At 68.1% G+C, this 20,099-nt stretch overlaps 1 protein-coding gene across 1 annotated transcript in view; it reads right to left on the bottom strand.

The window, feature by feature from the left end:
* Positions 1-2,602: 2,602 nt before the first annotated feature.
* SYN2 (synapsin II) overlaps positions 2,603-20,099 on the bottom strand; it is a 135,853-nt gene continuing 118,356 nt past the window's right edge. The window contains exons 6-13 of the mRNA XM_055136958.1: positions 19,630-19,692; positions 19,201-19,343; positions 17,924-17,998; positions 17,504-17,606; positions 16,614-16,763; positions 8,464-8,524; positions 5,136-5,400; positions 2,603-3,630 (exon numbers count right to left, since the gene is read on the bottom strand). Coding sequence (XP_054992933.1) covers positions 3,495-3,630; positions 5,136-5,400; positions 8,464-8,524; positions 16,614-16,763; positions 17,504-17,606; positions 17,924-17,998; positions 19,201-19,343; positions 19,630-19,692 — 996 coding nt within the window. The 3' untranslated portion in view covers positions 2,603-3,494. The remainder of the gene's footprint in view (positions 3,631-5,135; positions 5,401-8,463; positions 8,525-16,613; positions 16,764-17,503; positions 17,607-17,923; positions 17,999-19,200; positions 19,344-19,629; positions 19,693-20,099) is intronic.

Here is a 20,099-nt window from a genome sequence, read left to right as displayed (position 1 = left end):
CCTGTGTCTGTGGCTGGCACGGTCAGTACCCCACCTACACACACACACACACACACACACACACACACACACACACACACACATACACACTACACACACTGGGTTGCTTTCGTGGGGTCCACTTGGTCTCACGGGCCCACCTAGCCTGCAGCGTGAGCCCAAGGCCCACTTCTGGTCCTGTCTGTCTTCCTGCCCATCCCTCAGCCCGAGTCTCCCCCGCTCCCTCCCTCCCGAGCCTCCTTCCCTCATAGGAAACCTCACAGGCGCTGGCCCCGCCCCGGGACTCCCAGGGCTGTTGTCGCGGCCACACTCAGCACTGGGACTGATCCTTTCCTTGCCCCTTGGGCGCCGGGAAGCCGTTCCCCAGTGAATGTTTGGAAGCGGAATTGTGAGTCAGAGGGGCGTGCCGTCTCCTCAGGTCCCCTCTGCCTGGGGAAGGGGTCCAGTCCCCCCCAACTGTCACTTCACGTGTCCTAGGGAACATACCACTTTTCACTTATGTTTATTTTGGTTTGGGGGCCACACCCAGCAGTGCTCAGGGCTGACTCCTGGCTCTGTGCTCAGGGATCCCTCCTGGTGGGGGATGGGGGGCGGGGGGGCGGGGATACGCAGTACTGGGCGTCGGCCAGGGCCAGCTGCCTGCAAGGCGAGGGCCCTGCCCGCTGTGCTCTCGCTCCAGCCCCTTTTGAAAAACTCATTTATGGAGAGGGGCCGTTCATGTGAATGTTCTGAGGGGGAGAGTCTGTGCTTGACTCAGTTTCCCTTTCCTTCACATTATTCACTGAGCCTCAGAACACCGCGGGGCAGAGCTGTGAGCCAGTGGAGGGTCTGGACTACACACCGGGGAGACGGGGACTCAGATTGGGGGCGCAACTGTTCTTGATTTGGGGTGAAGGTGTGGGCAGGGGCTCCCCGTTCACCGCAGTCTCCAGCTCAAAGCCGCCCACACCTCGCCCGTGACCCAGCATTAGGGAGCCCAGCCCCGGCTCTGTTCGGTCCAGGCACTGGCCCGGCACTGACTGGTGGACAACACGGCGACTTCCTGGCCGCTGGCCATCCCGACTGTGTGCCAAGGGCCCTTCCAGACCCAACGGCCCCCGCCCGGCCCGACTCTGGAGGCAGTCACGCGTCCTTCGGACTCTGGCCCTACCTGACCCAGCCCCTAGCCACCCCCCAACACCCCCCCCGTCACCCCCACAGTCCCAGGCTGACTCACTTTCTAAATAAGCCACGAGGCGCTTGGGTCTGACCTCACAAGTGGAGGAATGACTAAGTTTTTAAAGACCCAGAACTCCACTCGGCCGGAAGGAGAGGCCGAGCGCGTGTTACTCACGGTCGTAGGGTCGGGCTCCCGCTGCCAACCGCCCGATCCTGCACCCTGCCCGTGTCCCGGGGTGTGGAGGGAAGGGGGGACTGTATGTCTCCTGGTCACAGTTCGGGGGGTTGAGGAATGATTTGGGGTGAAGGCGTGGGCAGGGGCTCCCCGTTGACCGCAGTCTCCAGGTCAAAGCCGCCCACACCTCGCCGTGACCCAGCGTCAGGGAGCCCAGCCCGGGCTGTGTTTGATCCAGGTACTGGCCCGGCATTGATCGGTTGCAAATGACAACACGGCGACTTCCTGGCCGCTGGCCACCCTGTGTACCGAAGGCGCTCCAACCCCAACAGGCTGCCTCTGGGAAGGAGGAGTGAGCAGGAGCGTGATTCCTGCGGCCCCTGGCGGGGTGGGGGGGGCCTGGTGCCCTCCAGGCCCTGCCCGCTTTCCTCCTCTCAGGCACCTGCCGCAGGCTCTCGTGAAGGCGGGCGGGGAGCCCTTGGAGCAGCGCCTGTGTGAAACTTTGAGGGCGTTTTTGTTGCTCTGAGCAAACCTTCCCTCCGCCCACGCCCACATGGACGCTCACGGGGAAGTGCTCGGTGCACCGGGGGATGAGAGCGTCCTGGGGGGAAGGGGCAGGCTGCGGGCTGCAACCTTGACGGTTGGTGACTGGAGCACAGGTGTTCCCCCTGCACCTGCTGATTCCTTCCCAACGCATTTGCCCCCTGGTGCTGGGGGTCACAGGGCCCGGGGGCTCCACTGGACCGCATCTGCACCATCATTCGACGCCAGGGTCTAGCTCCTGATGTGTAAGGGTGAGGGGCACAGTCGCGGCCCCTGAGGACGGGCGGAGGTGCTGGACCCTGGCCTGCAGGGTAGCTGGCCGGCTGTGCGGCGTCTGGGGGCGGTCTGCAGGTGCACGTATGCGGGGAGTGATTGCGGAGCCCGGGCTGTGTTTGCTCGGGGGCCCAAGGGGCGTTCGTATCTGGAGCATCTGTGATCTCTGACGGGGGCGGGTGGGTGGCTCTGTAGCAGCCGGGGGTCCCCACCGCGGGCTGGGGGTCCTCCGGGCACCACGACCGCCAGGCCCAGCCTCGTGGGCAGCCGTGGGCCCCGGCGAGGAGCTCGAGGAAGCAGCTGCGCGCGGAGCGAGGCTGCGCCCACTTGTCCCGGGGGAAGGGAGGGCAGGACCGCGCCGAGTGAGGGCCCCCACCTGCGAGAGGGCCGGCCACCGCAGACCCGTGTCCACCCGATTCCCAGCGGCGAATCAGAGGCGGGGACGCGGCCGCGTCGAGGACACCACACGGTCGGCACGTTTATTGGAGACGACACCGCGCGGGGCGCTGCGGCCGAGCATGCGTCCTGCGGGCCCGGCCACGCTGACCCCGCCGGGAGCCCGGGGGCCGGTGGGGAGGGGGCTTCGCGGCAGCTACACGGGCGTGACAAAGGCTACGGCGCGACACAGTCCTGACACTTGGCGCCAGCGAGCACGTGGGGGACGTGGGCGCTCCAGGAACGGGCCACAGGGCTGGAGCGGGGCATGCTGAGCACGGGTCGGAGCACTGCGTCGGGAGCCCCGGGGAGCCGGGCACGGAGAGGGGGGGAACAGGTGGGTGCTGTCACAGTAAGGCCACTAAACTCACAGCGGGCGGGCGAAGGACCTCGGAGAAGCCCGCGGGACCAGGGGGAGCAGCTCCGGTCTCCGGGCGTCGGGCGCCCGCGCACGCACGCCTGTATCACGTCTGCACGCACGTATGCACGTATCGTATGCACGCACGCCTGTATTACGTCTGCACGCACGTCTGCACGTATCGTATGCACGCACGTCTGTATCACGTCTGCGCGCACGTATGCACGTATGAACGCACGCCTGTATTACGTATGCACGCATGTATGCACGTCTACACACCTGTATCACAGATGCACACGCGGATAAACTTATGCATGTATGCACGTCTACACACACCTGTCCCACGGACGCACATGTGCTTGCACATATGCACGCACGCAGGCACGCACGCGTCTCTCCGAGCTGCGGAGCATCACTGAGCACGACGGGACGGACGGGGGGCACCGCGCGGTCGGAGGGGCTCGGCGCGGGGCAGGGCCCGCGGGGCGGGGCGGCTGCTGGTGGCCACGGGCTCCGGCTCGCGGCCTCTCGGGGGCCGGGGGCTCCCGGCGACTAGTCTGCAAAGAGGCTGGCGAAGGACTTCCTCAAGCTCCGCACGGTGTCCGCCTTGGCTGCGTCGTCACCGGCCGAGGAGCGGAAGAAGGAGGACTCGGAGAAGCTGAAGGCGTTGGTCAGGGACCGCGACTTGCTTGGGGATAAAAACCAGAGACAAGGTGAGCGAGGGCCGTGGCCGGCGGGGGGCAAGGGCGGGGACACGCAGGCACGCGAGCGGGACCCCTATCCCCGGACGGTCAGACAGACTGACGGACGGGCAGGGGCTGCGGGACCGGCGGGGAAGGGCGGCAGAGCGCAGGGAGGGGCAGGCTCAGAGCTGCCTTCATTGTGCCCCCTCCGCCGGGGAGGCCCCCGGCCCTGGAGGTACACCTGCTCGGTGCCCCGCAGCTCGGCCGCCCCTTCCTCTGACTCCAAAAGACCCTTCCAGGCCGCCCCAGCCCAGCGCCTGGCTGTGCGGGTGACAGTCCTGCAGGGGGTCGGGTGGCCTGGGGGGACAGTCAGGCCACCCATTTTCCAGTTAAAAGCCCCAGATCGCCCCTGTCATAGAGACTGAGTTTCTCCCTCAAAATTCTAGCAGGCCGGGAAGAAAGCTTTGCTGGGCTCCCCCACGCCCGGAGGGTCCCCCTTCCTGACCCCGGAGTCTCCCCCCTACTCATTTCAGCTAGTGCCTCAGGACTCCTGCCCTGCTCTGAAGTGGGGGGGGGGCGGTCAGACCCCCTGCCTCTCACTCGGGCTTCAGGCGGCCCCTGGGCGTGGCCTGGAAGGAGCCGTTGGGCGGCCTGCAGGCAGGGGGAAGGCATGCGGGGGACCCTGGCCAGCCTCGGGGAGCAGGGGAGGGGTCTCAGCCAGCAGACTCTGAGCAGGTGCGGGTGAGACGGAGCTGGGGTGCTTGTCCCTGCCAAGGGCGCCCGCGACAGCCACACAGGGGTCCTCAGGGTGAAAATCTCACCCATGGGGAGGCGGGGAGACCTTGGTGGGATGGGGCTGGGTCAGGGGGGGCACAGGAAGGAGCAAGGTGGGAGGGGTCACAGGGGTCCCAGCCAGGAGAGGCTGGGGAGGCTATGTCTGACCATCTCTTCGGGCGCGGGTGGGCCCAGAACTCTGCACCCCGTGAGGCCCCTCCGTGCAGACCCCACCCGGCCCTTCACCCTGAGCAGCTCCCACGGCAGTCAGTGGGTCGGGGACGCCCCCCCAAAGGCCTGGAGCTGGAGGAGGGGGCGTGGTGTCTGCCCCTCCCCCGTCTCCTTTCCAAGCCCAGAATCAGGACCCTCGGGGCGGGGGTCTTCCAGGGCTGCCCGACAGGACGGGGTGGCACAGGCCAAACCCCGTCTCCTTCCCAGGCTGAAAGCATGGGACCCCCGCGCCCCCCCCACCACGTGCCCTTCCTGGCAGCTTGCCGCCCCCCTGAACTGAGTCAGGCAGGTGGGAAGTTTCTAAAGGTGAGATGGGGGGCGGGGGGACCTGGGAAACGAGGGGGGGATCGAGACACACATTTCACCAGGAGATGGGACAAGAGGCTCCCGGGGACAAAGAAGAGCCTGAGCTTCCAGCAGGCGCCTCCACTCCCTCCCTCTCGGGCCCACCCCAACCCCCCAGCCCGTGAGCACTGCGCGGGGGGGGGGTTGTCGAGTCTCTTACTTGAGCTGTGGCTGCGGCGGGGCCTTGGGTGCCGCAGCCGCGGGGGCTGGCGGGGCCTCGGCCAGGGAGTAGCTGCTGGAGGGCCCGTCTCCGCGGATGTTGGGGCCGCCGGGCCGCGGCGGGGCCGAGGAGGAAGAGGAGGAGGAGGAGGAGGAGGAAGAAGAGGAGGAGGAGGAGGAAGGTGGCAGTGATGGCTCCCGGGAAAGCCGGCGTGGCGGCAGCGCCTTGTCTGGGGGCTGCGTTCCTTGGGGTTGCCCGGGGCCCCCTAGGTTCAGTACGAGAAGAACTTCATAATTCGGCCCTCTCACAGGCGTCTGCGCTAGACCCTACACCTCGCTGGGGGCCGTCCGCTCTGCGCGTGGGGACCGGCGTGTCACGAGCACCCGCTGGCTCAGACCTCCCGCCAACCCCTCGCCCCAGTGCGCAGCCCCACAGCGGGGGGGCCCCAGGGAAGAGAGCATGGAGGGGGCGCCCTGAGCAGCCGGCCGAAGGGACCCCCCACCTTCTTCCTCCGAGATAGGCCATGCCGCCCCCAGCACTGCGAGGAGGAGAGGGGGGTGCAGGGGGAGGGAGGGGCGGGCCGGGGGGGGGGCTGGGAACAGAGACGCCCAAGCAGAGCCGGGGGCAGACCCCCTCTCCCCCGCCAGCCACCCCGCGTCTCCGGGGGCCTCGGGGAGGAGGGTGGCAGGCGGGAGGCCTCATCCCGGTGACCTTCCGAGACCGTTAGGGCAACCCAGGATGTCCTTCGAAACGTACTCGGAGCTTTAGGACCTGACGCCAGGCCACCCTGGGGCTCTCCTGCGTCCCGGGGCCGCTCCGGCCTCCTCACACACAGGCTGGCTCTCCAGAACCCCCGAGCCGCGCTGAGGGCGCTCTCTGCAGCCTAGAGACCCTCTGGGGGCCGGCGGGCGCAGAGGCGGGGAGAGCGGAACCCCGGGGGCACCTCAGGCCCACTCGGGAAGTCCCACGAGGTCCCCGTCGTCACATGCCTGACGAGGGGAACCTCGGGAAACTGGCCTGCTGGGTCCAGCTCCTCAGCAGGCAGGGGGGGCCCAGAGACGCCCAGGCTCTCCGGCCCCTCCTGGCGCCCCGAGCAGCCTTCTAGAAGCACCCGCACGCCCCGAGCCCTGCGGACAGCACCCTGCCCACAGCCCGGCCGGCCACCTCGCCAGCCGTCATCCACGCGCACCACCGGGGGGGGGGGCAACTCCACAGAGATACACACAGCAGGAGGACACGAAGGGCCCCTGGCACGGCTAAGGGATGCCGGGGGGCCGTGGGGATGCCCGCCGGCCAGTTTTGGCTTCGTGTGTCTCAGCATCCGCCCCGAGAGAGCCGCGGGGCAGGAGCTCGGCCTGCGGGGGCAGAAACCTGAGCGCCCCCCGCCTGTCCCGAGGTGCTCACGTAGCCAGAAACTTTACAACTTAACACTGAAGACAGAGAGAACTTTTCCTTTATTGCACATGAAGCTGTACAAGAGTCACAAGAGAGAGAAAGAGAAAAAGAGAGAAAGAGAGAGAGAGAGTTTTCAATCACACACCCAGCATTGGCCGGGGGAGGGGGGCTCCCCGCTGGATCGGTACAAAAAAAAAGGAGGGGACAGCATCAGAAAAGAAAGGGGGGTACAAAACACCGGAACGGCAACCCTAGCTCGTGACACGGAGGTCCCCCAGGACACAGAGCAAACCCTTCGCATGCTGCCTGGGGCACAGGACGGGGGGGAGGGGGGTTGCTGTGTGCTGGACTGGCAGTGTGGGGGGGCTTTGTCAGCTTCTCCCCCACCCGAGAGACCCGCCCCCAGCTTGACTGAGCTCAAATGGCAACTTTGTACGTGGGGCTCACAAATGTGCAGGAGAAGCACCAGGAGATTCACACGGACACCATGCAGAGAAGCCACACCACCCTGGCACGCCACTGGACACAGGACGCACGCGCGCACGCACACAGACATGTGACAGGCGATGGAAGGGGTGGGTCCGTCCGGTCTGGGGGACACGGCCTGGAGCCTCGCTCGCATGCAGTCCGCCCACGCGCCCCCTCGGTCACCGACGAGGACATTCCCGCTCCATGCACCCCCGAGCCCGCCGGCCGCCCCGCACCCCTGCGCTGGGTCCCCTGTCCACACGAGCGGGGGTGGGGGGGTGCGGGTCAGGGCCCGAGGGAGGGGGGGGCGAGACGCCCACTGGGTGGGTGGGTGAGCCCTGCCCGTTGTTGGGGGTCCCCTCCAACCCCCACACAGTGCTCGGCCAAGAGACGGTGCCAGCCCCCCCACCCCCACTGCCACCGAGGCCACGAGGAGCAACTGAGAGTAGAAGCAGAGGCCGGCCCTGGAGTGGACAGGGGCCCTGCCCGGGTGACGCCGCCTCTGGAGAGGCCGGGACAGACGGGCTAGCCCCTGCGTGCTTCCCAGGGGACAAAATCCCCTCTCCAGACACCGGGCAGGCTTGGGGGGGACACAGAGGCCGCCGCTCCTCGGGGGTGGACATGTGGCTGGACAGAGCCACAGAGAAACAGCCGAGGCGGCCCGGGCTGCTGTTTGGTCTGAGCTCACGGCTCGTGGGGGTTGCCGAGCGCACCCCTGCCGGGCGCCTGGCCCCTGCCTCGCAGTGGTCACCGAGGCGGTCAGTGGCCCGGCCGGCCGGCCAGCCCGCCCAGCCAGCAGCGGATGGAGAGAAAGGGCGTGACCGAGAGCCAACGGACGAAGCCACGGGAACGAGACCTGGAGAATCGGTTACACAAGTCAGTCATGCAGAAAGGAAGCAGAAAGCGGGGTGCAGGGACGGCCCCGAGCATGCGCTGGACGGAAGCGGGGACACGGGGCTGGGGGCTCGTTGGAGCCGGGGGGCGGGGCGGGGCAGGGGGGAGGCGGGAGGAGAGGAGCTGGGGAGCTTTCCCGCCGTCGGTTCCTCCCCCAGCCCCCGGCCTGCTTCACCCCGTCACTGGACACTTTCTCAGGGGCCAGCAGACCTCCCGGGCCACCGTCCCGCTGGCCCCGGGGGAGGCGGGAGCGTTTGCGCACGGCGGACGCACAGCCCTGGAACCACAAGTCGGACAGACACACGTGAGCGAGCGTTACAAGCACAGCCGGGAACGGGTGAGCCCCGCACGCACGCATGGAGGGCGCGGGCCCTGGGCTCAGCGGCCGCCCGCCGCGCGCCAGGGAGGGCCCGGCTCCCCTCCCCGCTCTCCTCGCCTTTCCGCGTGTGTTTGGTTTTGGCTTAAACGTTTTTCCCGCTCTGAGGAGGAAACGAGCGGTGGCGTTACGAGGCCGGGACCTGCTTGGGCCCCACGGCGATGCCGTTACAGTCGAGAATATACTGCAAACAACCTTGGGGCGCGGGCCGCTGCGGCGGGGTCTTGCTGGCGTCCGGCTCCTTCAGGGCTCCGCTCTGCAAGAGAGAAAGGCCGCGATGAGCACACAACTGGGTGGGGGGGTTGAGGGTCAAGGATCCGGCAGCCCGGCAGGGGGCCCAGTGCGGGCAGTCTGGGGCTAGGTGACCCCGTGGCCGGAGCCCCCCTAAACCTGCCTCTCGCGGCGTGTGCTTCCCCCACCCTGCCCGGGGCTCGCTGGGGCCCAGGGCACCTTGGCACAGAGCCAGGAGGCGGGAGAACCCAGACACCGGCTGGGCCAGGGGCACCGCAGGGGCCTGGGTGGGCAGGGGTGAGCGGCTCCCCGAGTGGGCAGGAGTGCTCAAGGCCAGGCACCACCACGATGCCCCCTCAGCCGTCCCCGAGGCCCCCCGACGGGATGGAGGATGCACGAGGCCGTCTGGCCATGTCTCTTCAAGGCCGCAAGCATGGTGGTGGCCCGGAGAATCCTCCAGAAAGCCACAGCTCTGCCGGGGTTGGGGGGTGGGCGTGAGGATGGGGTGGAGGGGTGCGGCGAGGCAGGCCGGTGGGCCCCGTGCATCCTGGCCCCTCCCCGCCACTTCCCACTCAAACTCCTTCTCCTCCTGGGCCCTCCCCGACCCTCCCGTGTGGCCCACCCATCGCGGTTCTGCGTCCCCTCCCCCGGCCCCGGCCCCGGCCCCGGAGCCTTTAACTAACAGCATCGCCCCAAAGTGCTCTCTGAGCGCTTCCCGACGGTGGCAGCCGGGCCTGTGCCAAGGTCTCCACCACGCCAGTCTCCGGGCAGGCCCCCGCGGAGACGCCCACGGCCAGCGCGTCAGCTGGTGGGGCCCGCCCAGCCTGCCAGGGTCTGGTGGCAGCTGAGCTCACCCTCCGCCGTGGCCGGTCCCCACCAGGGCTCTGTGACTCAGGCTCAGGGGAACCGTCTCCGCCCGCCAGTCTCCCATCTGCCCACCCCTGACGGCTCTCGCCTTCCCCGACGTGCCCTTGGCCCCGGTCCGTCCGTGGGAGGTCACGAGCCGTGGGGCGGCTCCGCGAGGCAGGCCCGGCCACGGCCCATGCTCCAGAGGTGCCACCGGCTGAGCTCACTCGTCCACAGTGGCCCCGGGCCAGAGACACGGTGTGGAAGTGGGTCCCGCCACCAGAGCCCCGCCCACTGGGCCGCCACTGGGAACTCGCATCCCCCACCCCGTGCGTCCACGGCCCCGCCCTCCCACTGTGCACTCGGTACCCGTCACCTCGTGGCGAGCTGCGTCCCCTCCCCCCTGGGAGGCTTTCTCCTTCCTGCACCCCTCCCCCCCATTATTACATCCCGCCCGGTCGACACCCTCCAGCGCTGTCTGTAGCCCTCAATGCTTCTGGACGGGCGCGGGGCTGGGTCCCCTCCCACAAACTGGGGGTCTCCCCGGGACTCCTGGCACACGCAGTGTCCGCTGCTCTCGGAGGAGGACAGAGCACGCGGCCACTGGCGGTGGGAGAGGAGAACCCGGAGACGGGGTGGGGGGGAGGAGGCTGGGGGCCGGGGCACGCGGGCTGTGTTCCCAGGGGCACTGGGCCCACCTCAGTCTTTCCTCTCCAGTCTCTGGCCTGGGGACTGACCAATTGTCCCCGCCATGTGGTGAGCACCAACTCCCGGGTCTAGCCAAGACGCGGGGCCGGGTGGTATCACTGTGCCCTCAGCCCCCCGCCCCAGCCTGTGGCCTGCAGAGAACTGAGCTCCGCTGGGGCAGCACTGGCGATCCCCTGCCCACAGCCCCACCCATGCGGCGCTGCAGCCACCGGCGGCCCGTCCAGATGCCGGCCGGGAGCCTGGGACGACGACCCCTCCCGAGGGCGGCCGTCAGCGAGGAAGGGCAGACAGCAGGCGCGGGCGCTCTGGAAGGGCCCGTAGCCCACGACACGACACGACACGACACGACACGGGTCCAGGGAGGTGGCCGCCGCCCGCAGGAGGAGACTGCTCCTGCACCCCCCCGGGGGCCCTCAGAGATCCCCAGACCACACGGTGGGCTGCACGCACGGGGGCTCAGCGCGCTCACAGAGACCCCCCCAAAGACATGGGCGGCCTTGGGGAGGGAGCCCCCGAGGAGCCTCTCCCGTCCCCGGCCCCACCGAGGCTGTGATGATTCCCGGGGGTGGCGGGGCACAGAAAGAGCGTCCCCCAGGACTGGCCCCGCCCGGGCCTGTCTGCAGCGCGAGGGCTACCCTGGGAGCTGTCTGCAGTCCACGGCGGTGCCCAGGATGCCACATTCCACAGCTGTCTGGCGACTCCGGCGTCATGGCCAGTCTGGCCCGCAGCCAGGCTGCTGCAGGCACTGTAGAGCATGGTCCTCAGGAGGCTGTGTTCACTGCAGCATGTGAGACTGAAGCACACACATGTACACATGTGCACACATGCACGCACATATGTGTGCATATATACACACGTGCACACACGCACACACATGTACACGCGTGCACACATGCACACACATGTGCGTACATGCACACATACGTGTACACACATGCACAGGGGTATGCAGACATGTGCACGCACACACATGCATACACACACACTCATCCTCAGAACAGCATCACCAGGGATGGTGGGAGGATGACCCGGCCCCAGGGCCCATTTATGACGCCGCTGTCCCCAGTCAGGTGCAGCCAGGCTGGGTGGGGGTCTCCCAGGGGACCCTCTTAGGTGGCTCTGCGGGGACAGGACAGGCGGGGTGTGGGGGCTCAGCCCTGACTGTCCACAAAGGACATAGCCAAGGTCTCAGTCTAAGTCGAAGCTTCTCAAGCTGGAGAGTCCAGGGGGCCCCCAGCCTGGACCAAGCACGGGGTCGGTGCACCCAGGCCCGGGGCTCGGGCCCTGAGGAGTTTCCCGCGCTGAGGGGTGCAGAGATGCAGGAGGGGGAGACGGGGGTGGTCCCAAGGCCTGAGCTTCCTTCCACCTTGGCCCTCAGTTCTTTATTTTAAACTTTGTGTTTTTATTACTTTCGGGCTTACTTCTGCTTCTGCACTCAGGGGTCGCTCCTGGCAGCAGTCAGAGGGACAGGGGTGCTGGGGCTCGAACCCGGGTCAGCCCCATGAAGGACCAAAGCCCTCCCCACTATACTTCAGCCCCCAATCCTCAGTTTATGGGGGGGCACATCCAACAATGCTCATGGGTTACTCCTAACTCTGTGCTCAGGGCTCACACCTCTACGCTCATGGCTCACTCTCAGCTCTGTGCTCAGGGCTGACTCCCGGCTCTGTGCTCAGGGCTCACTCCTGGCTCAGTGCTCAGGGCTCACTCCCGGCTCTGTGCTCAGGGCTGGCTCCCGGCTCTGTGCTCGGGGCTCACTCCTCACTGTGCTCAGGACTCACTCCTGGCTCAGTGCTCGGGGCTGACTCCCAGCTCTGTGCTCAGGGCTCACTCCCGGCTCTGTGCTCAGGGCTCACTCCCGGCTCAGTGCTCAGGGCTGACTCCCGGCTCTGTGCTCGGGGCTCACTCCTCACTGTGCTCAGGGCTCACTGGCGGTGGAGGCTGGGGTTCGCAGGTACCTCTCCTCTGCCACCCGGAGGGTCCTGGGAGACAGGAGGCGGCGGCGGGGGAGGCGGCAGGATGGAGCGCGGAGGAAGGCGAGTCTCAGAGTGACTCAACCTCGGAGCTCCTGGCCCGAGTCCAGCCCCTGCCCCCTCCCCCCACCCCGCCCGCCACCCCAAGCCGTCCGATGCTTGCTCAGCACCTCTGAGACAGGAAATTGGGAAAGGGTCTCAGGCCCAGGCTCCTGCCCAGGGACGCGCCACAGAACTATTCTGATCGGCTCCCCCAGGCCGCGCTCCCCGGCCCGGCCCCCCGGGATGAGACAGCAGGAAGGAATGTGGTCGGAGCTCTCGGTTCAGTGAGAGCAAAGGACAAGGCCGACTTGCAGGCACCTCGGGATCTCTCCGGGGTCACGCGGGCCTGCAGTGCCCACCGCCCCCGCGGGGGTGCCCAGGGCCGGGCCCTGCCCCCGAGCTCCAGCTTCCACTGGGGCCCCTCCCCGCCCCCCACCACCCACCCACCCCCCGCCCGAGATTTCCAGCAGTGCCCCGGGGGCCGCCCCCCAGGCTGCTGGGGGCGCTGCGGGCCGGTCACCCGAGGTCACCGTGTCAGCTCCGAGTGATTAAGGATGTCCCCTCACAGCTGAAGACAGCTCCAAAATAGCCCGCTTCCCGGTCACTGGCGTTTCCCAACCTGCCCTCCGCGGCGCCCGGCTCCAGCCTCTGCTCACTGGGGAACCGGCTCCCCCAAGGCACCCTGCTGTGGGAAGCAGGAAGGCCTAAATTTACCCCTTCTCTGGGACCCAGGGGCATCCCGGCCAGGCCCTGAACATGTGCTCCCTGGACGGTGCTCAGCGGTCAAGGCCCCTGAGCCACGCTCGATGGTCGGAAAAACACACTCCCATTTCTGGCTTTTGGGGGTCACACCCGGCGGTGCTCAGGAACCACTCCTGGCGGCACTCGGGGGACCCTGTGGGATGCTGAGAATCAAACCCAGGTCGGCCACGTGCAAGGCAAACACCCTCCCCGCTGCCCTGTCGCTCTGGCCGGAGACCCCGTCCTTGTGAGGCTTTGTGGCAGCAGCCGCCAGGCTAGGGGACCTTTCCGCCAGAGCCCCAGGAAGAGAGAACGGGCAGAAGGTCCCCTCACGCCCCAGGCCGGCCCTTTGCCCAGGTCTGTGACGGCTCTCGGCCGATCTGCTCCGAAGCCTCCCCAGGCAGGCTCGCTGACGGGGCGCCCACCTGCCCAGGCACAGAGCCCCCCCGCGGCCCGCGCCCTCCCGAGCTCAGCCCTGGCTGCCAGAGGCGCTGGCCCCTCCCCCAACGACACCCCCCTGCACGCCGCACCCCTGCACCAGCCTCTCCCAGAGCACTAGCCAGGAAGTGGGGGAACGGGGGTCCCTAAGGCTGGAACAACACCCCCCCCACACAGGGGTCTCTGCTTCCCATGGACCCCTCCTGGCGGCTGACACCCAGCCCTGGCCCCAGGAAGCGGTAAGGGTTCTGGAGCAGGGGGTGAGCGTGGAGAGCACCACAGGGGCCGGGGGGATAGTGCGGGGCCACCCAGCAACTCTGTCCACCCGGGAGCTCCAGGGAGCAGTCCCGCGGGGTGGAGGGAGTGGGGCGGGCAGGGCTGCCTGGACACAGCCTGCAGGCTTTGGCCACCACTGGCCACCAGATGTCGCTGCCACCTAGAGAACGGTCTCCGGACAGCACGGAGGGTCAGGGCCCAGCAGGTGGGCAGGGCTCGGCCGCTCCCCGCCTGCCCCGCTCCTCATCCCGCTGGACAGGGCCACGGCCGGGGGCCACCTCCCACAGTGCTATTTCCCAGGGCGAACCATCCTGGCTCGGCCGGCCAGGCAGGCTGGCTGGGGACCAGGTCAGGGAAACCCTCCTGCCCCCACTCCAGGCTCCTTAAGGATTCTTCTAGAAGCAGAGAGCAAAGCTGGAAGGGCAAAAGGACGGGGCTGCGAGCACGGAGCAGGAGGGAGAGGACAGCTGAGGGGGCGGGCACCAGTCCTGCCCCCAGAGCTGGGACGGGCAGGAGCATCCCGGCTTGCCCCTGGCGCTACGGGAGGAAGCAGCCAGCAGGCGGGGCCCGAAGGCAGGACCGGGGGGCCCAACCCACAGGCTCAGTTCCCCGAGCCGAGTCCTCACTGGGACCCCTGTGGCGCGCCCCGTCTGGTGTCGTACAGCCTCACCGGTCACAGGGTCCCGCCACCAGCTAATACTGGGCTCGGCCAAGCTGCAGGAACGATTCCTGGGAACTCACACGGCAAATGGGTCAGGAGGGGGATAGGTGGACAGATAGACCGAGGCAGGGGGCCTCTGGGACTCGCAGCCCGGTGATAACTCGGACTGGGTGTTGCCGGGGTCCTTTAGCTCTCGTGCCAGGGAATGATGGCTCCTGCTGTTCCTGGCCACCCTCCGGGCAACGGCCGTTGGCCCTAGGAGCGAGCGACCCAGAGGCCGCAGCGATGGGCAGTGGGCAGCTGCCCCCTCTCCGGGCTCTCCCTGGTGGCGGGGCTGGGGTCCTCCAGCCACTGGGATTCACTCGGGTCATTTGGGCGTGTCTGTCTTGGCTCTGAACTGTACTACTCGGGGGTCTCAGGGCCGTTTTGCTCGACCAAACCCTTGGGTCTCCCTGGAGCTATGGAGGCACCGAGGCAGAGAGAGATGCCCTGGAGGTAGCGGGGGGTCGGTCAGCAGAGACCCCTGACCCTGTGAGCTCAGCGTCCGCCAGCTTGTGCGGGGGAGCCGGGAGCGCGCCCCAGACCCAGAGCAGCCCCTCCTGCTGGACATCTCGGCCGCCAGGTCGGCCGCGTGCAAGGCAAACGCCCTCCCCGCTGTGCTCTCGCGCAGGCCCCTTCACCGGCTCTTGTTAAGGGCGTATTTAAATAACGGGGCTTGGGTCTCCGCGGGACGCTTCCCTGACTTTCCCAATCACCCCGCCTGGTGCCCCAGAGGCTCCCAACTGATGCTCAGGGAACAGACTTGCCCTGGCCAGTGGTCCATGGGCTGCAAGAGATGCAGGGGTGCGAGCACAGGACACGGGCCTATGTGAGGGAACAGCTGCCCTGGTCCACTCCAGCGCACCCCGGAGGGGACTGTCCACTCGTGGTCACTCTGTGGCTGGGGGAGCTCACACAGCCGCACCCGGGAGGGCTGGGGGTGGCCCCCGCGTGCCCCTGAGCGTTCCTGGGCAACTCCTGACTTGTCTCACAGCTGCTCAGTGCCCGGATTCTGTGAGTCCAGACCAGGAGGGATGTCTGTCCATCGGCTTCTGGACGAAGCAGGCTGGAGGTTTTAGGCCATTTGGGTTTTTCCTCCTTCTCCCCCCGCCCCACGGGCCCTTCTCTTCTTCCGTACTGAGGGGTTTCTAGAAGGGCCTTGATGGTCACCAACAGGCAGGATCAGCCTCCAGGGATAAGACTCCAGAGGAAACAGAATCTCGGTCCCTGCTGGGTCCACGGCTACACGTAGGGCCGGGCCGGGCCTCGGCGACCACCCCGTCCTCACCACCCCACACGCAAGGCTGTGAGGCGAGTCGGCTGCGTGGGAAAGGGGCTCCCTCCCCCCGCACTGACACGGGAGCTGGGGTCAGGGGTCACCCCCTCCCACCTGTCTGAGAGTTGGGCCAACCCCCCACACACGCCGCTGTGACCCCCAGGCCTACGCCTGACCCAGGGCCACGTGCCACAACCCTCCCCCACCCCAAGGCAGGTGGGTTTCGTGGGGGTCCTGCGTCTTCACCCACGATGCGGGCTTCTCGGGAACACAGGCCGGCGGCTGCCCCGAGAGGAGCAAAAGCCTGAGCCAGGGCCTGCAGAGCTGACGACCCGGCTGCCGCAGAGGTGGGGGGGGGCGGGGGAGGAGGCACACCCCCAGCCCGAGGCTGCAGTGCCCGGGCAGAGCCGGCCTCGGGGCTCCAGGAGGCTCCACAGACGGGGCTGCAGGTCCCAGAGGAGGGGAGAGGGCAGGAGAGGTGGGGACGCAGACCCCCCCCCCGCCCCACGCCTCTGACCTGCTACCTCTTCTCAGAAAAAAAAAAACACTCAGTGACCCCCCCCACCCCATCCCCACCCCCGCCCCGTAATCTTCCTTCTTGAGCACGTAGGTGATGGTGCACGCGGGATTGCTGGGGGCTCACACCCAGCTGGAGCCAAATCAGCCAAATTGCAGGGCCGGTGTCAAGGGTGGAAAAAAAGCCACAGGGAAGGGCCGCACCCCCCCACCCCCAATGCACTCCCGCCCCCAAAGAAATGAGCTTCCTCTCAGATGCAGCCACCACCCCGTCCCCAAGGCTCCAGGGGCCAACGGGGTGCGGGGGGGCCCTGGGGGGGGCGGGGGTCTGGGCAGCTCCGGAGAGGGGGTCCGCTAGAGTCTGACACTTCGAGTCCCACCCCGCCTCCTCCCAACCCCACGGGCCCACCCTGCCCAGTCTCGGGCCTGTCTTGGCCCCGCCCCAGCCCCACCCCATCCTGCCCAGGCCCCGCCCCATCCAGCCAAGATCCCGCCCAGGCCCCGCCCCATCCCGCTCAGGCCCCGCCCCCTACCTCCCGGCCCCGCCCAGCCCTGCCCCGCCACATCCAGGCCCTGCCCAACCCCTCCGGCTGTTTACCTGGGGCTGCTGAGTGGTCAGTGGCCTCTGAGGAGACAGAACAGGGGTCCTGGACAGCAGCTGGTTCATCTTGCTGACCACGAGCTCAGCGATGAGCTGCCGGTCCTCCAGCTGGTGCTCCCCGATAAGCGGCATGCTGCAGTCCATGACCTGGGAAGGGGGCAGAGGGGCGGTGGACGCTCACGCTGGCCACAGCCGGGACACCGGCCCCGGGAAAGTCGGTGGGGGCCGGCGCGGTGGGAAGCGGCTTCCTCTCTGCCCCCCCACCCCCACCCCAGAAGCCTCTGCCCGGGGCCTCTCCCGCACCCTGGGCCCTGGCAGGGGTGAGGGCTGGAGGGCAGGAGGGCAACCCCGCTGGGTGGGAAGGGCAGGGAGGTCTCTCCAGCCGCCCCGTTTCCCACGCGCGCGGGAGCCCCAGCTCCATCTCGGGGGCCCGTCTGCCTATTCCTTCCCCAAGCGTCTGCGGAGAGCGAGTGGACAGTGCAGAGGCCCGGCAAGCAAGGCGGGCGGCACTGACGCCACCTGAGGGTCCCGACCCCCACCCGCACCAGGCAGCCGGGCAGGGATGCAGCAGGGGGGGTCTCAGTCTGCTCCTGGTGACCCCTGTGCCCCGGGAAAGGGAGTTGGGCCAGGTGGCATGAGAGGGGGGCGGAGAAGGCCCCCCCCGAGGCCCCCCTCCCCGAAAGCGCCACTCGCTCTGCAACCGGCCAGTGGCTCAGGGTCCGACCTGGTTTCCCCGCCCAAGACTGAGCGACTCAGAGGGAACCAAGTCCCCACCAGGGTCCCAGAGGAGGGCTCAGCCTTGGCCCCGGCGCCCCTGGTGGGGCGGGTCCCTGCTCAGAGACGGCTCTGCTCCGCCCAGGCTCCGGGGGACGCACGGGGCCTCTCACCTCAAAGATGTAGTCTTTCCCGTCTTTGCCGTGGACAGCTTTGACGGCACAGATGTCCAGGCCACCAAACAGCTCGGAGCAGGCGTCCACCCACTGCTTGTACCTGGAGGGGACAGCAGGAGGCCTGAGGCGGGCAGGGCCCACAGCGCCTGCCTCGTGGGTCTCGTTCCTCAGCGTGCAGCCCTGACCTGCACCGCCCCCCACCGCCTCCACCCTGCCCTCCGCTGGTCCCCACGGCCTCTTTCACAGGGCCCCCGGCCAGCCTGCCCACGGCCCCAGCTAGCGGGGGCAAAGTGCCGGCTCCCGTCTGCAGCTTCACGGCGTGTCTGTCCCCATGCCGCAGGGGCGGGGTGGTGGGGGGAGGCTCGCTCTGGCCCCCAGGAAGAGGCATCCCGGGGCCCCCAACAGACCTTCACTCACCTCTCTGACATGGCGATCTGCTCCAGCATGGCTGAGCCCGTGTTGGTCTTCCAGCTCCCCGAGATGGACGTCCTCCTGCGTCCAGGAGAGGAGAGGACAGGCCGTTGAGCCCCTCCGGCAAGCTTGCGCCCCGCCCCGGCCTGGCAACCCCCCCTGGTCTCTGCAGCTCAAGGGCGCCTCCCACCAAGGGCTGCCCTCCAGGGTCCTGGCGACTTTGACTGTAGGAACCGGTCATCTGCGTCAGAGCCCAGGGCCACTGGGCCGTCTACACCTCGCTGGCATCGCCAGCAGCTCAGCCACACAATGTCTGGGCAGTTCAGGACACACAGCTGACCGTCACCGGCCCGGGGGGCTCCGCTGGGGGCTAGTGGGCTTCTCCCTGGCTCCCCAACAGCCCCCATCCGTCACTGGGGAGGGCACCACAGCGCCCCACAGGTGACCCAGCAGAGGGGTCAGTTGCTTCGTCTTCACTGTCCACTGGCAGGGCTGGGGGCACTCATGTCCTGGCCCTCCTCCTCCGCGGCCTGCAGGGGTCAGTGGCTCTGGGCCGGGGCAGACCAGAGTGTGGCTTCCTGGTTCTGCTACTTCCTTTACTTTGCAGTGCCGGGAACTGAACCCGAGACCCCTCACCCCTCCCCGGCCCCCTCCTGGCAGCCTGTGCCGGCTCTGGGGCTGCTGAGACTTGGCCACGGGGGCCTCCTTCCGGCCGGGCAAACGCAGGGCCCGCAGGACGGGGGCAAACCACACGGCAGGGAGACGCCTGCCCAAGGACCAGCTCAGACCCCGGGAGGCCCCGCCATCCAGTTCGGCGTTTTGGGTTTTGTTGTTTCCAGAGCTACAGGTGACCCAGCGAGGGGACTGAGGTGGCAACAATGATGCGCCCGGACACAGTCCCGCCACCGTCCCTCTTCTTCCACCCCGAATGCACCCAGGGGCCGGGATTCTGGCGGGAAGGGCCGGACCACTGATCCCGCCATCAGCCCGGGGCTCTGGTGGGCAGCTCCCCGCAGCCCCAGAGGAGGACGCCACAGGCCCAGGGTGACCATGTCACAGCCTCCACGTGCCAGGCAGGGCCGACACTCACACCGGCACCCACCTGGTAGCCGAGCGAGTGGGCAGGAGCGGGGCACAGTTGATCACGGCCCCTAACACCGGGCAGAGACGAGGAGACTCGGGAAGCGCCACTGACACCCAGAGGCTGACGGGCAGGTTCCTTCTCCCTCCCCTCCGGCCCCTGCCCAGCACCCCCCCCCCCCGACCCCCCGACATTCACTCACATGTACGCCTTGTAGTTGCCGCCGATCTTCTGCACCCTGATGTCGTACTTGGAGTCGATGAAGGGCTCGGCCGTGGCGTAGGTCTGGGTGAGGGCCACCACGCTCGCGATGTCCTGGAAGTCGTAGTGGTTTTCCACTTTGACCTAACGGCGCAGCGAGGCGGAGACGGGGAGGGAGAGAGAAATGTTCGCGTGCAAACCGGCAGGGTCCCTGGGGCCAGGCCCGTCCTCCGAGTCCCGCCCCCCCCCCCCGAAAACTCCGGACGCCCCTTCTTTCCGGCTTCTCTTCCCTGCTGGACAGAGCCCACGGGAGGGAGGCGGCGAGGGGCCCGCAGCCTGTGGGCGTCACACCGAGGGCCCCCGAGGGTCAGGCCCTGACCCGCGACGGAGGCGGAGGGGCGGAGACAGGCGGGTGCCGGCACCCTCTCACCTTGCCCATGCCCGAGTGCGCGTGGCCGATCTTCACCACCACCGGGAATGTGGGCAGCGTCAACTGGAAGCAGAGAGACGGGAAGGGGCCATCAGACACCTCCCCGGGACATCGGGGAGGCGAGTCTGGGCTCACGCTGGGGACACTCAAAGGGAAGCTGAGCCCACCGGGGCGGACGCGCCTCCCCCCACCCGCCTCAGATCGGGATTAAACGCAGAGGAGGTCGGCGAGCTGCGGCGTGCACAGAGGCACCAACCTCCCCGAAGGACCCCCTGGGCTGTCCTCAGGAGGGGGCCCAGACACCCGGCGGCTGCACCCCACAATCTGCCGCCACGCCAACAGGCCATCGGCCCGACTCCACCGCCTGTGACAGCTCTGCGGGGGTCCCAAACTGCTGACGTTTCCAGGTACTCGGCTCTTCAGGCGGAGAACTCTGGGGTCTCCTCAGAGTGGGGGCGGGCGGGCTCCCC

Source organism: Sorex araneus, chromosome 4, assembly GCF_027595985.1.
Source record: "Sorex araneus isolate mSorAra2 chromosome 4, mSorAra2.pri, whole genome shotgun sequence".
Lineage (NCBI taxonomy): Eukaryota > Metazoa > Chordata > Mammalia > Eulipotyphla > Soricidae > Sorex > Sorex araneus.
Note: the sequence above shows the minus strand (reverse complement) of the source record. Positions and strands in the feature narration are given on the sequence as shown.